Raw genomic sequence first — 15546 nt, forward strand, 5'->3', positions numbered from 1 at the left:
TTTTTTCTCTTCGCGAATAACAAGGGGTTAAGAACCCCTCTGGCTCAGAAACCGGGAGGTCTTGTGAAGTACGAGTTAGAAGCACAAACAGCCCCACGGTGCAGTGCACTACGAGAGAGAAGTACAAATACCTAGGAAAGTGCACCTGCAGTTTCTTCCCCTGGGCCAGAAGCTTCATCTCCACCCAAACCCCAGCTGCCAAATTGGACTCCTTACTTGCTTGATTGGACACAGCAAAGCCTATCTGGAACTTCAGACCTATAACAACCTGCTGGATTTGAAAGAACTAAGTTTAACCCAGAACCCACCCTTCTCAAGACCACTGGTGGAGCACTGGACTGTCTGCTCCATTCAAGGGCCTTATGGCCAACCATCTCCAAGATTACCTAGAAAACCTGCTGGGCTGGAGCTCTTCAAGACCTTCAGAGAAGATTCTCACCCTACAGGAGACTGCAGGGCTGCCTGGTCACTGCTGGGAATCAGTACAGAAAGCTGAGGCACCTGCTTGTACTTCTACACTAGTGAGATTTTGACTTTACTCGCCTGATCACGGGGTGAATGCAGAATCACAAAGGCTGCTTCTTGCACAGAATTGTGTTGAACACCCATACTCAGATGGGTGCACTGGGCGGAGCAGTGATACTGCGACCATGTTTTGGAAGGTTGCCGGTTCAAATCCCGCGGCCAGCAGAGGAATCCTACTCCGCTGGGCCCCTGAGCAAGGCCCTTAACCCCAGCTATAGATGCCCTATAAATGGCTGACCCTGCGCTCTGACCCCCAGCTTCTCTTCCTGTCTGGGTGCCTGTGTATCTCATGGAGAGCAAGCTGGGGTATGCGAAGACAAATTCCTAATGCAAGAAATTGTATATGGCTAATAAAGCAGTCTTATCTAAATGTATATTCCAGCCTCTGTGGAGAATTCCCACTATTTTTAATTACTATCCCAAACTCCACCCCAGTGAGACTCCACTCTTGGGTTGAAAATAGACAAACCATCACTGGCATTTTATGAGAAGTCTCAGTATTGAAGTGATTTCTGGAACGTGTCAGGAGCATGCCTGTCCGAACATTCACAGTAACATGTCCCCAACAGTGGTAAATGCACTTCACACACAGAACAACAGGGACTGTTTTTAAAAAAGAGACACTCTTGAGATTTCGTCCCAGCATGGTAGAAAACTTTTATTGTTTATTCACAAAAGAAAAATATCAAGTGATAGGTCTGATACACGAGGCAGCATCCCACCTGCACCACAGCTTAGAAAAGCACACCTGCTTCTCTCTGCCACCACTCGAGACTGGAAATCAAAATCTGATTAGTCTTAAACAAGTCACACCTCCCTCACTCTTTACACCGGTTCCTAAAATTCAATTGAATGGTCCGCTATAAAACAACGAAAACAAAACTTTTTTAAAACAAAAAAGGAAAAAAAAACTTTTAAAGTCTAAAAAAAAATTTGTGCGCATTCAGGCACAAAAAAAAGAACCAGAAAAAAAAGTACAAAAATAAATAAAAAAATAAATTAAAAAAAATTAAATAAAAAGAAAAATAAACATCTCCAAAATAAAATGCTGATAAAAAAAGTGACTGTGCATCCCACCGCTGAAGGATGCGTGCTGCCTGCGATCCGATGGCTCTTAGTGACTGGCGATTCCGATTCCTCTCGGCAGTGACAGCGGGTCTGGAAGGGGTTTCACAGTCTCGTGTCGTCTGCAGGGCCTGGGGGCGTCAGGCTAGACTAATCAGACCAGGTCAACTGTAATGATGAGCTACAAGTCGGCACTGCCAAGGTCGAGCCCCGGCTACATCAAGGGAGTTCGAAAAACCGACAGGGGGTTCACTGCGCCCCACACACACAACCACACGGGGACTTCAGCACACCAACACTGAGACATTTACACGGACAGACTGGAACTGTAAGCTCTCACAGACACTAAAATAGGCTAAAAGACCGTCAAGACGCCCAGACGCACACACCCCAAGACAAGCAGGCTGCAGGTACTAACTTCCAACACTTGAATCGACACAGGTGGAGGCTGGCAATAACCGTATCGGATTAATGGGATATCAAAACTACGAGGATGTGACCTCACTGTATTGCGTTCTCCACCTTCAGTTTAACGTACAGATCTCTCTCCCTTAACCAATGCCTTGATTCCAATGGTTCAAAACACTTCAACTACAGAACCTCTGTGGGGAAACTGATGGGGTTTGTAGCCAGAGAACACTGTTTAAATGTTACAGCACACAGAGACTGGGCTCATTAGCAACACCGGAAAAGCAACCTTGACACACATACATAATGTGCTAAAGCTGGAAGTTGTGAGCTGCTTGACACTAAGTGGAACACGAGGTGCTGGGATGTTAACCAAAACCTTTCTACAGTAGGCGTGCACAATCCTCAGAGTTGCCCCCTGCCCTGCCATGCCACCAGGCCATGGCCCAGAGAAACCCTGCTCCCCCTCGCCCCCGAGCCTCCAAGGTGGACATGATCGGGAGCAGGAGCAGCCCACCACAACCCTCCCAGGCCTGGCCGTTCGGCACACTCCAGATTCTTCTGCAATAAATGACTTCCCCGCTCCAGTTCAGGAGCCCGAATGCTTGTTAGCTTAAAATTTTTGGTTGGATAAAAATATTTGAAAAATGGGGAAAAGTTACGACTCAAAGGTGAAGCCAAATTACCTTCAAGTATTAAGCCCAGTTACACCCCTAAATCCATTTCTCACCGACTTCTCGAGACGTGGTAGAAAGTCCGGAAAATGAAACAGTAGCAGCAAATTGATCCCATTCAACAGTATAAGGAGCCACGTTGCAGTGTTGTCCAATTCACTCCTGTACCTCCTCCATTAAATTCCTCCTGAACTTCCCTATTCAGTCTGCCTGGCTCTGGACACACCTGTGGACAGGTTATACCCAGTGACCAACACAGACCCCCTTCTTTGGGAGAGTCAAGAGTGAAAGGCCACAATCCTATTAAACTTTAGAATGAGAGTGTGGTACCTTTCATAGATTCACACATCTTTTTTAAAAAAATTCACAGTTCACACACGCACACAAAGCAATAAAGACTCATAAGTGTCCAACTGCATGCTCACACACGGCGCAGGACATTCGAAATACCTGATTTTCTCTTGTTTTAAATTTCGTTTTCCCTTAAACATCAAACTTCTTTTACAAGTTGCTGCAATTATCTGGAAAAAAAGAACCTGCTTGCTCTGTTTGAAGACCAGCTTGTTGTTCTACAACAGAAGAGAATGGAGCCACAGTAACAGCAGAGAAGAAGAAGAAAACCGAGAGCCGCGAGGTGCCTCACTGCCACAGCCCGGGTTGCTGGCGTTTATCCCTCTGACATCATCCCCTCCAAGAAGAGATGCCGACACCACGCAGTCCCCACAGCCCACAGCCGCGGACCCCCCGCTAGAGGGCCATTCGCACAGCTGAGCAAGCTGTCTGCAGTCTGCCTCAGTGCTCAGCCTCTCGGACTAGAAAGTGACCTCAACCACAGCCCTTTCGAAAGCGGATCTGTACGCCTGCCTGTGGTTGTCGGCTCCGATTGGACAGCGATCCTTGCCGTTCCTCTCTGCCCCTCCTGCCACCCTCCCTCCCTAACCGATTTTTCTCTTTAAAAAAAGTTCATGAAGCTCCCCGGTCCATCTGGCCGCCCCTCGTCCCTCCCCCCTCTACCCCTGTTGTGTGTGTATTCAGTATTGATCCAGAGGCCCCCCCTCCCCTCCCCCCTCCCTCCCTCTACAGACACACGGGCCTGGTGGGGTCATGGGGTCGTTGGGGGGGCAGGGTCTTCAGTCCCACCTCCTCCCCTCCCCCCCTCATCAGGGCAGTGCAACACGCAGAGATGGATGAGTTCCCAGTAACCCTCCCTGGAGAGACCTGCAAGAGCACAGAGATGTTACAGCCTGCGTCAGGACACCAGGACATCAAGACTCGCCACGACGGACTCCCACTCCCCAAACACCCCCATCAGCCCCGCCATTAACCATATACTGTCCCCCATTCCCTAAAGACCCCCATTCCACAAACACCCCGTCAGCCCCCCCAATTAACTTTGCTGTTACCCAGGCCTGTTTGGGGATTGGGGGATAAGGGGCATCCCCCAATCACCCCCACAGCCTCCGCACCCCACCTTTGAACCCCCCCCAGGTCTGGGCACAACTCTCTCCCCTAGCCCTTGCTGAGAGCACAATGGCCTTCCGTGCCTGAGGAACAGTGGGCGTGTTTGAATGTGCGTGTGTGTACCTGACACGCATGTCCTCTCACGCAGCGGCTACACGCCGTAGCAGGCGGACAGGCGCTCTTTCAGCAGGGGCGGGAACTGCTCTGAAAACTGCTGCCAGTTCTCCTCGCCCACCTGGTCCTTGAACCCGTGCAGGATCTGAAAGGCACAAGCATCGTCAGAGCACAGCCCAGGGCCCCAGGACAGGTCCGGCACAGAGTCTCCAGCGGGACAGGCGCAGTGGGGCCTCACCTTGTAGAACATGTCCCTCAGGTCGTCTTTGGGGTTCACCCAGGAGGCCACAGCATCACAGAAGAAAATGAAGTCCTGCAGACATGAGAGAGACCTGATTCAACCCACTCTTGAGCCCAAAGAGATTTACATTTGTACCCATTTTTACTGGGGCAGTACAATTACAGCATCTCACTCAAGGCGACACTAGCTCTGCCCCACCTAGGATTTGAACGCGCAACCCTCCAGAGAAGAGTTCAGCGCCATGACCACTCCCACACAGTGCAGGACCGTAACACCAGCGTGACATTAGGTTAAAAAAAGGAAAAAGGACGTGGAAGTTCAACAGCTTCAACATGTTTTAAAAACCTCAGAGTCTGATGGAGGCCTGTGGTCACATTTGCTTCCGTTGTTTTTGCCACCTCGACAAGGACAAGGGCTGAACAGGACTTCAGCAGCGTCGCCCACGGCGCCACGAGTGAAACAGTACAGCCCCCGTGCCGCCACGAGGACCTCACCTGCACCACTCCTCCCGGATTCACTCCGATCATCATGCAGATTCCCCGGAAAGCGGAGTCCTTCTCCTCGTTGTCCCGGATGTTCCGTAGAGACGTGCACCTGAGCAGGAGGAAACGGCAATCAGGATCCTCCCCTCAGCCCATCGCCCAGGCTGAGAGATGACAGGAGGCCCTCCGGGTCACGACCGGGACGGGAGAGCTGGGAACACTCACCAGGGCCGGATAAACTGCTGCAGCACCGGAGCCACTTCCTGGGGACACACATAGCCCAGCCGGCCGATCGTGATCGCTGAGGGAGGGAGAGGAGGCAGTCAGCATGGCAGCATACTGACAGATGCAGAGAAACAAAGCCCTGCACAAGAAATGACAGACGGCCAACTTGGCCAGTGTATCTATCTCAAGCTCCCTGGGGTCACGCTATCAGAACACACTCATCCACACCTGGGAGTTCAGGATTCGAATGCCTATTACAGCTCATCACTAGTGTGACAGGAGGGTGGTCACAGGACAGGAGACCCAAGGGTGGGACACCCTCAAAAATCCCCCCACCCAGCCCTGCAAACTCTCCTGGACTCGTACCCGTGTTCTCCAGCAAGGTCTTGGGCGTGTTGGGTCTGTTGATAATCTCCACCAGGTTGTTCAGGACCAGCTGGACGTAGGGCTGCATCTCCGCTCCTGCTCAGAACCGACGGAAAACCAAAAATCAGTCCCCCAGTCCCCAGTCCCAGAAGGAGAGCGAGCGAGTCTCGCAGCACCACAGGAGTTCCCCCGCCTGGCGACGCCCTCCACCGCGGCCAGCGCCTTCATCAACAGCCCGGCCGTTCCGTCGATCAAGGAAAACCCTGCGGCGCGTGGCAGGTGGGAGGGGCTCCTGGTGCACCCAGAAACTCTGCCTGAAGCTTCTTTCCAAGTGCGTGTTGTTCTGTGTCTCAACACAGACACCGCTCTACAGAGCAGCTGAACGACAGCCGGTAAAAACCCAGGCAAAGGGAAGAGACCCGTATTCAATGCAAAGTCTTCCCTGCTGCTCCTGGAGGAGGCAGACGTACCACAGAGCTAGCTCTCCCCCACGCACTGTGCAGGTGACCGCGAACCGGCCCCGAGAGCCACCGACTCAGATCCTCACCCATCTGCATGCAGATCTCCCCGATGGCCCAGGTGGCGTTGTTACACACCGAGATGAACTCAGGGTTCAGGTTAGTGCCCAGGATCGGCATGAACTCCGCTGCCAGAGGAGAGAGAGAGAGATTAACCCACAGAAACAACGACCGCGAACACCCCCGCCACACACACACTTTCCTGCCTTTGTTCAGACCCCATAAACTCATTCTTTGCCTGTACCCCACTGAAAACAAAAACTGGGTACTCAAACTTATGTACAAAATGGTATTATGTCTCAAGACACTCAAAGCTCACACCCAAGACATTAATACGTCTCCCCAGAAAGCCCCAGAGACACAGAAATTACAACTCTGCACTGCAGACAAGAGCCCCTGACGCTCAGTGCTCCCCTTCCGCCACACCGTCAGACCACTCACATCCACACCCAGGTGTTCAGGATTCGAATGTCTACTACAGCTCATCACCGGTGTGGCGGGCAGGGGGAGAGGGGGCTCACACACACGGCGCACGCGGGCGGCTCACCAATGCAGGGCTTGACGTGAGGGAAGCACGCCTTCGTCAGGTCCCCCAGCAGGGCGAAGGAGCTCTGCCTCACCTCCGGCATGGTGTCCTGAAACCGGAGAGAGGGTCAGCCCAGAGACCCTTGAGGCTCCTGGAGGCTCGGGGCTGACGGAACGCGAGGCCCTGGCCCAGCCTACCTGCATGCACTGGAACAGCAGGGTCATGATGTTGCTGCGGGCGACCAGTTGCTCCACGTGGCCCCCCAGCCCCTCGGCCAGGCCGCTCAGCAAGTCCAGGGCCACGATCATGAAGTCCTTGTCTGGGGCCTCGTACTGGTCTGGGTGCTGGTTGTACATCTGAGACGGAGAGAGAGACGGGAGGGTGAGCCCCGCTCGTTGGCGTGCAGCGCAGCAGCAGCAGCACCTGCACGCGGGCCGGGTGCAAGTCGCTCACCATGGCCTGGGCCAGGGTCTTCTGCACCAGGGTGACGCAGCGCTGGTACACGGGCTCGCAGTAGGGCAGGAACCCGCTCTGCAGGGCCGTGGCCACCGACGACAGGCACTGCGGACACAGAGTGCGAGGTGATCAGAGCAGGAACTGTTAGACCATCACTACACTATGAAGCAAAACAAGTGCAGGACTGTAGGAGAATGAAAAAAAGCGCACAAAAATACCATAAAACACGGCAGGGTCCAGTAACCAAGTTGAGGATCTAAAGTCTGAACAAAGGGGCTTGAGGAGGTGATGTCCTTGTGTTGATTAGTTTTTTTAAAGTTGTCATTCATATATTGTGGTTATTTTCCATTGTACACTGTTTAAGTACAGAAGCTTTTAAGACTTTCTGAAATAAGCCCCCCTCTCTGAGCTGGGAGAGAGGTAGAACCCATACCTCCAACAATGGGAAAAGGTCCTTGTCCTCATCCTTCAGCTCGTTCCACTTCTGAATGAGAGGGGGCATCAGTTTCTGGATATACTCCTGTGGGAAGAAGGAAGAGTGAGTGACACTGGTCAAATAGGTTCAATTTCACTCAGCAGGAAAGTGCAGTGACTGCAGTACAGAGAGACACTGACTGAGCCCCTGGAGCTCCAGGGCAGTGATGCAGTACAGAGAGAAACAGACTGAGCCCCTGGGGCGCCAGGGCAGTGATGCAGTAAGAGATGCAGTACAGAGAGAAACACACTGAGCCCCTGGAGCGCCAGGGCAGTGATGCAGTAAGAGAGACACTCACCGGCTGGTTGAGGTGGTGCCCCACAGAGTCAGCCAGGGTCCCGATGGCATCGTACAGGATCAGCAGGTTCTTGTGCTGGTACTTCCCAAATGCAAACACCAGCGTGTCCAGGATGTAGCTGAGGTAGGGCACCAGCTCTGTGCACGCCTCCTCCTCCAGGGTGGCAAACGCACTGAGAGAGACAGAGGCGCCCAGCATCAGTGGCATAGCCCAGACACAGAGGGACAGAGCGAGACGGAGAGGGAAAGCTAAAGAGGTAGACAACAGCGCTCTTCCTCTGACCTGCAGGCCGCCTCCTGGACCCTCTTGTTGCCGTCCAGGATCCTCTTGAGCAGCTCGGTCATCAGGGGTTTCAGGTGCGAGTCCGGAGGCTGGCTGACCACCCAGTGGGCGTAGCGGCTGAGCGTCCAGCAGGCGATGGAGCGAACCAGGGCCTTCTTGTCACACAGGCACTGGATCAGGTGAGGGATGAGCTCGGGGAGGTAGGGCACCATGCCCTGCATGCAGCCTGGGGGAGAGCAAGGGGCCCGTTAAACTACAGACCTTCCTGTTCGACTGATCACGGGGCCCGTGAGGAGGCTCGGCACTCAGGCGCCCCAGGAGATCCACCCCAATGAAAAGCAGCAGATGAGACACTCCCCAAAAGGAGGACTGGGAGCACAGGAACACAGTGTCCTGCCCGCTGCTGGGCACACATCACCCAGCTCACTGCGGGGTAGACGGGAGCACTGGCCCCTACCTTCAGCAATGGCCCCCAGCACCAGGATGCCAGACTCCTTGATGACCCAGTCCGGGTGAAATAACAGCCCCTTCAGCAGAGGGAGCAGGTGGGGCAGCAGCTCATCCCGAAACACATTGGCCAGGACATCCAGTGCCGCCGCCGAGCACTTGCCTGCGGAAAGGGAGAGCACAGTAGGATTGTTTGAGCTTACACCCCAGCTCCTGGAAACCAGACCTGGCAAAGTTCAAGCTCTCCCATGGCCACCCACATGCCTGGCGTTACACGCAGCGGATCAGACAGTATGAATACGTCAGGGATCACTGGCAGTCACCCGTCACGGTCTCCATCACCTCCACAGCGCACACCCACACCAGGCCCGCCCGCCCTCCGGGACCAGCGAAGGACTCACGCAGATTCCAGTCGGACAGCGTGTCGTCATCGTCGTCGTCGTCCTCGTCGATGTCCTCGCCCTCCTCGCCTCCGCCCCCCTCGTGCTGCAGCGTGACGGTGCGAGACTTGTGGAAGCGCGGCTTGATGTCCTGCTCGCTGTCCGGCACGGTCTCGTCCTGCTCCACGTCGCCCTGGGACAGTGAGGGAGGACACACACCTGCCGTGAGTGCATGAGGAGCGTGGACATACTCGCTCACCGACTCCCCTTCCTGCTCACAATCCCAGTTGAAACTGCTGCTGGGAACAGGCCCAGCATGGGATCGGGCCGTGTGAACACACCCAGCCTCAGGGCGATCAAGAGCAGGCGTCCGTCACCTCCAGAGATGGGTCGGACTCACCTTTAGCAAGATGATGTCGATCTCCGAGTACTTCATGCCGTTCACCAGGATGGGAATGAGTCTGGGGACGGGAGGGAAAGTCAAATCCAGGAAGAAAACCAGAAGCAACTCTCTGCCCTGGCTGCGCCCCCTCCCTCAGCCCCAGGGGTGCAGTCGCTCAGCCCTGGCTGCGCAATCTCCCTCAGCCCCAGGGGTGCAGTCGCTCTGCCCTGGCTGCGCCCCCTCCCTCAGCCCCAGGGATACAGAGTCGCTCCGCACACACTGCTCCAGGAGTGCATAATCAATAGCAAAACAGCTGCCCTTTACCACCCCAATCACAGCCCCAGCTGCCTCCACTGCCCCAGCCACCCCAGAGCCGGGGCCACTCACTGCACCAGGTGTCCAGTCAGCACGTCTTTGCAGATGGGCTGCTCCGCCAGAGTGAGCCAGAACTCGCAGGCCTCCAGGGCCACGTTCTCGTCCGAGTCCTGCGTGCGCTGGAGCATGTACTGGAAGAGAGGGAAGAGAGGATTTCCCACTGGCACCTGAAAGGACTGAGTTCCGTATGACCGCCATGGAGAAAAGGCCAGTCTCCTGATCAGACAGTATGAATACATAAAGCATCACGGCAAGTCAATATTACAGATATCCATCACATCCAGAGACTGGGAGAGGAGAGAAGGAATGCATGGAAGGCCAGAGAGGCAGAGAGAGAGAGAAATCTCACCTGTATGATGCTGTGCATGTGGGGAATCAGCCTGTCGATTCTGACCTCCAGCAGCATAACCAGCGCACGGCACACGTTCTTACGCACTTCTGAGTCTTCATCACCAGCCAGAGCGAACAGGTGCTGAGAAAGAGACAGAGTCAGCAGAGCACACGTGCACACACAGGGGCTGAGGCACAGCCAGTAGAGAACACACACACACAGAGGGGCTGAGGTAGAGAGTCAGTAGAGCGCACACGCACGCACACACAGGGGCTGAGCCAGAGAGTCAGTTAGAGCACGACACACACAGAGGGGCTGAGCCAGAGAGTCAGTAGAGCACTCATACAGACAGGGGCTGAGCCAGAGAGTCAGTAGAGCACTCATACAGACAGGGCCTGAGCCAGAGAGTCAGTAGAGCACGACACACACACAGGGCCTGAGCCAAAGAGTCAGTAGAGCACGACACACACACAGGGCCTGAGCCAGAGAGTCAGTTAGAGCACGACACACAAACAGGGGCTGAGCCAGAGAGTCAGTAGAGCACTCATACACACACAGGGCCTGAGCCAGAGAGTCAGTAGAGCACTCATACACACACAGGGCCTGAGCCAGAGAGTCAGTAGAGCACTCATACACACACAGGGCCTGAGCCAGAGAGTCAGTAAAGCACTCATATACACACACAGGGCCTGAGCCAGAGAGTCAGTAAAGCACTCATATACACACACAGGGCCTGAGCCAGAGAGTCAGTAAAGCACTCATATACACACACAGGGCCTGAGCCAGAGAGTCAGTAAAGCACTCATATACACACACAGGGCCTGAGCCAGAGAGTCAGTAAAGCACTCATATACACACACAGGGCCTGAGCCAGAGAGTCAGTAAAGCACTCATATACACACACAGGGCCTGAGCCAGAGAGTCAGTAGAGCACGACACACACACAGGGCCTGAGCCAGAGAGTCAGTAGAGCACGACACACACACAGGGCCTGAGCCAGAGAGTCAGTAGAGCACTCATACACACACAGGGCCTGAGCCAGAGAGTCAGTAGAGCACGACACACATGGGCTGAGCCAGAGAGTCAGTAGAGCGCACACGCGTGCACACAGGGCCTGAGCCAGAGAGTCAGTAGGGCACACATACAGGGGGTGAGAGTCAAGAGGAGTTAGCAGCAGACACTCCACTGCACAGAGGAAGATCCTCACAGGCGGAGAGAGTCCATGAACAGAACTCCACACAAGTGTAGGACACTACGCTTGCCTGCGCCCATTACCTCGATGAAGGTGTCTATGTTGTCCATCAGGGCCTGAGCTCTGCCAATGATGAACTGATTCACACAGGCGATGGCATGAGACCTGGAGGGGAAAAGGGGAACAGAGTTCTAATAACGCAACAGAAATCCCACCCATGGACAACAGCTCAGTGGCCTTGTTCTGATGTCAGAGCTAACAAACTCATCTACCCAAGAATTAATTACATGACAAAACACTGAACACTGAAGCTTCTAGACAGACATGGAGTGGGAGTGTGAAGGAGAGATGGGCATTGGTGTCTAAGGGCTTCTAGAGTCTCACCTGATTTTGGGGCTGCAGTGCTTGAAGAATTGCAGGAATTTGGGGATCATGATGTTGAGGGGCCGATTAAGGGCATCGCTGTCGAGGAGCTCCGATGAGTCTTCACACACCTTCTGCAAGGCGCCGAACGAGCCCTGAAGGCAGGAATGAAGAAAGGTTTCAATTTAGTTTCCACGGAGAAAGAGAGACGGGGAGCAGACACAGAGCCTACAAACAAGAAACCATCCCCCAGAAGACACGCCTGAGACAGGAGAGCTAATGGATTCCAGAGTGTCTCAGCCACCATTAGCAGAACAGGTCCCTGGATCAGACAGTATGAATACATCCAGCATCATTGAGAGTCAAGAAAAGAGCTGTCCATCACTTCCAGGGATAGGGAGGCGCGAGGCAAGAGGGAGACAGGGAGGAGGGGAAAAAACACCAAGCCTGACCTCACAGGTGTTGTAGTCCTCTGAGTTCAGCAGGTTACAGAGCTGGGGCAGGAGCTCCGGCCAGGTCTGCAGCTCCCCTTTAGAGGCGATGGTTGTGATCAGGATGCCTGTGAGAGACAAGGGGCAGAGGGGAGAAAGGATTGGAACAGGGTTGGGGTGTATGAGGCAAGAATCTCAAAAGCACAAAAAACAAGAAGAGAAACCAAGAGATCAGCTCCTGAGTCAAAGCAAATGTCATATTGAGACATCTTCAAAACCAGCAGTGACACAGAGAAGTAGCACCTAAGCACTGGACGTACAGAGTACAGACAAGAATAGAGTCCAGAGTCTGTAAACAGTTTCTTAACCAGGCGGTTGAAGAAAACAGCATGTGATCCTTGGATCATTACATCACTAGAAACACATCAGGCATAATGGGCTGTACATCCCTGACCTCTCCGATCCTAACTGCTCCTTGCACTGCTCTGCTAAAAGCTATTTGTAACACTACATACGGATTCACACAGGAGGAGTGAGAGTGAAGTCAGGAGAGAAGAGAGCCCATCTAGCCCGTTCAGTACTTAGTAACCAAGCGATGAGCCCGACTCCCACAATCCTGTTTAAAGAAGTGATTACAAATCCATTTCCATTCCGTTTGCACTGTAGTTGCCCCACCCCAAGCTGTGAAGACATCCGCTAGACTGATTCTGTCAGTGTCTCTTTGAGGCTTTGGAAATCTAGACCATAGCCTGCTCCTCCAGAGTAACAAGGTTCAGCTCTTTGGATTTGAACACATGTGATACATCTCTATTTAAACTTTTAACTTGTACTTACATGCTAGAATATTTCTCAGCTCTCTAAGCGCTTCCACATCATTGTCAAAGAACTATTCCGTGATCAGTAATCCTACCACTGTTTTCACCTCCTTTGCAATAGAGTGTCCCAAGTGCCCTGCCAGTAAGAACTGCAGGACAGCAGAGCGAAAGGGACTTTTACCCCAGTCCTAGCCCCCGCCCCCTCTTCCCGTCACCCCCAAGTCTCACCGATGGTGGCCCGGATCAGGGGGGAGGGGTCCCCGATGTTGTTCAGGCACTCCTGCTTGATGAAGTCGGCCACGGTGGGGGGGAAGTTCTGGTAGTGGGCCTTCACGTTGTTCTTCAGGATCAGCCCACTCAGGGAGCGAGTGGGCTCGTCTGGAGGTGGGGGGGGGGAGAAGACAGCAGGTGAGCCAGGACAGGAGACGGTGAAGCCAGCGACTGCAGAACCTCGGGCCCATCACCCCTGGAGAGGAAGACGGAGCTGGGGCTCCCCAGACTTGTGCACACTCACCTTCCGTCTTCAGCCGCGTGAGCACGAAGATCAGGTAGTTGTTGAAGTCGGGAAACTGGTTCAGCTGCTCCAGTTTCTTAGCGCAGCAGTTAAGGACAACAGGGCAGCACACAGTACCGTGGACCCAGACCCACCACACAGACCCCCACCTCCCACCCCACCGCCCCAGCCCCGCGGCCAGTAAAGGATGCCTGCTGGACGGCCCTCTGAGTGGCCGTGTTGGGAGACTGGGAGTCCTTCAGGAGCTGGAGGACCTGCTGGAGCCCCTGTTCGTCAGGCTGCCACTCCATCCTGCGCACACACAGAAAAAGGCACCGTGAGAAAGCAAGCCAGGACAGCAGTGCGGAGCAGCACTGGGGGGCGCCGGGCCCGTGCCGGCAGAGCTGCGGGCTCACACACAGCCACTGCCTGTGGAGAGCCACGTCGTGTGAGGTGTGAAGGCACTGCGGTCACAAATGTATCCCTGACTCTGTAGCCAGACCCTGAGCCCACCGTGGCTGTGGCAGAAGCTCCACTGTCCTCCTAGCAGTACGAGCTTTCTTTGAATAAAGCTGTTCTCCACAGCTTTTACTGTAACACAACAGTAATCTGTGTAAAAAGACTGTTCTATTGCACTGGGACTATAGCTCCTATTGTAACAGGACTGTTCTACTGCACTGGGACTGTAGCTCCTATTGTAACAGGACTGTTCTATTGCACTGGGACTGTAGCTCCTATTGTAACAGGACTGTTCTATTGCACTGGGACTGTAGCCCCTATTGTAACGGGTCTGTCCTACTGCACTGGGACTGTAGCCCCTATTGTAACGGGTCTGTCCTACTGCACTGGGACTGTAGCCCCTATTGTAACGGGACAGTTCTACTGCACTGGGACTGTAGCCCCTATTGTAACAGGACTGTTCTACTGCACTGGGACTGTAGCCCCTATTGTAACAGGACTGTTCTACTGCACTGGGACTGTAGCCCCTATTGTAACGGGACTGTTCTACTGCACTGGGACTGTATCTCCTATTGTAACAGGACTGTTCTACTGCACTGGGACTGTAGCTCCTACTGTGAGAAAACTAATCCCTTGTTGTAACATTACAGTTGATTGAAATCTAGACAGTTATCGCCAGACAGCAGTTCTACATACTGCCCGGAAAACTGCATTACCGGCCCACTTCCCTGCACAGCCACAGGTATCCGCGCGGAGAACGGTACGGGACCTACCGCCTCTCAATCCTCCGGCCACAGGGCTATACTTTATAATCGGATTGGGGACGAAAAGAGACCAACAGATCAGGATATAAATCTCAGCCTGACCCGGTTTAACCGCCATAATCCCATGGTCCCTCTAACCCACGCGATCGTCATTATCATCGCTCGTCTGGACAGCGGGCAAGCCGCTGCCTTCCCCACCACACTAAACAATCACCTACACCGCCCCTCACCCCTGAAGCAGCCCATTCCTGCAACACCTCTTAAACATGGTCTCTGTCCCCAACCAGAGGAGATCTGTAGCCCTCCAATCCCACCAGTTTCCTACAGCCAGGATGGGTATCCGCACCGCCGGTGTGGAAATCACGACAGCCCCAGGCTTCTGCGCGGATCTAGGCCGCAGCGGCCTCGTTTCGGGTTTCCGCCGCAAGCGCCTATCGGCTGAAACCCGGCTGCCTTCTGTGCGGAGACACACGCCTGGAAAGGGTACTCGAGCTTACAAAATACAACACTTGGGCGAATAATGAGGCGCAACTTTTAAATTTTCCCAGGTCGGAGACCCGCCGTTCCCTTTTCACGCGAAATCCCTCTGCGTGCTTCCAGACACGGGTTACAAATCGGCAAAAACAACGCCAGAACTCTCACCTGGAGATCTCGCCGAGTAGTGTAGTATGTAAATCTGGATCGTCACGGCGCGGCCCTAAATAATTACTGATTAGCTTAGCTTTATTAACAGTATTCAATTACTGCTATCGCGGCCGTGATGCAAAACCCCTCTGCCTTCTTCTGCTATTGCTGCTGCGGCTCGCTCTCGCGCTGGAGGGAGTGGGAAGCAAAGCAGCGCGCGCTCGACCCCAATAATTCTGCCTGAGCCCCTCCGGCTTCCGTCCACCGCTCTTTCCGGTCTCCCAGCCAATCGTGGAGTGCAGATTTCGTCACGTGCCCGGAAAGGCGGCATTTAGCCGTCTGCGGCAGCTGCGGCGGTTTCCCTCAATGGTGGC

At 54.0% G+C, this 15546-nt stretch overlaps 1 protein-coding gene and 3 non-coding genes across 4 annotated transcripts; all 4 read right to left on the reverse strand.

The window, feature by feature from the left end:
* Positions 1 to 1157: 1157 nt before the first annotated feature.
* Positions 1158 to 15423, reverse strand: tnpo2b (transportin 2b). The gene is made up of 25 exons (XM_006631473.3): positions 15191 to 15423; positions 13538 to 13637; positions 13347 to 13422; positions 13061 to 13210; positions 12039 to 12145; positions 11608 to 11741; positions 11307 to 11388; positions 10050 to 10172; positions 9713 to 9831; positions 9344 to 9404; positions 8965 to 9136; positions 8574 to 8726; positions 8117 to 8342; positions 7835 to 8006; positions 7495 to 7581; positions 7059 to 7166; positions 6803 to 6961; positions 6627 to 6714; positions 6109 to 6207; positions 5562 to 5657; positions 5196 to 5271; positions 4983 to 5082; positions 4486 to 4560; positions 4257 to 4392; positions 1158 to 3890 (listed from the first exon to the last, which is right to left on the reverse strand). The coding sequence occupies exons 2-24, from the start codon at positions 13634 to 13636 to the stop codon at positions 4285 to 4287; spliced, it is 2670 nt and encodes an 889-aa protein (XP_006631536.1). The 5' UTR covers position 13637; positions 15191 to 15423; the 3' UTR covers positions 1158 to 3890; positions 4257 to 4284.
* On the reverse strand, positions 8843 to 8911 carry LOC138241928 (small nucleolar RNA SNORD41). Its single transcript, XR_011191218.1, has one exon. It is a non-coding gene; the product is annotated as a small nucleolar RNA SNORD41 (small nucleolar RNA).
* On the reverse strand, positions 9916 to 9984 carry LOC138241930 (small nucleolar RNA SNORD41). The gene has a single exon (XR_011191220.1). It is a non-coding gene; the product is annotated as a small nucleolar RNA SNORD41 (small nucleolar RNA).
* LOC138241929 (small nucleolar RNA SNORD41) lies at positions 11909 to 11977 on the reverse strand. The gene has a single exon (XR_011191219.1). It is a non-coding gene; the product is annotated as a small nucleolar RNA SNORD41 (small nucleolar RNA).
* Positions 15424 to 15546: the final 123 nt, after the last annotated feature.

The sequence above is a fragment of the Lepisosteus oculatus genome, chromosome 11, assembly GCF_040954835.1.
Source record: "Lepisosteus oculatus isolate fLepOcu1 chromosome 11, fLepOcu1.hap2, whole genome shotgun sequence".
Taxonomy (NCBI): domain Eukaryota; kingdom Metazoa; phylum Chordata; class Actinopteri; order Semionotiformes; family Lepisosteidae; genus Lepisosteus; species Lepisosteus oculatus.

Excerpts from the sequence above, each read along its gene's own strand:
- tnpo2b (XM_006631473.3), bottom strand. The coding sequence starts at position 13,636 with ATGGAGTGGCAGCCTGACGAACAGGGGCTCCAGCAGGTCCTCCAGCTC. Across the intron at positions 11,742-12,038 it reads AGGACTACAACACCTGTGAG|GGCTCGTTCGGCGCCTTGCA; the intron begins GTCAGGCTTGGT and ends TCCTGCCTTCAG. Across the intron at positions 9,405-9,712 it reads CTGACTGGACACCTGGTGCA|ACTCATTCCCATCCTGGTGA; the intron begins GTGAGTGGCCCC and ends TCCCGTCCCCAG.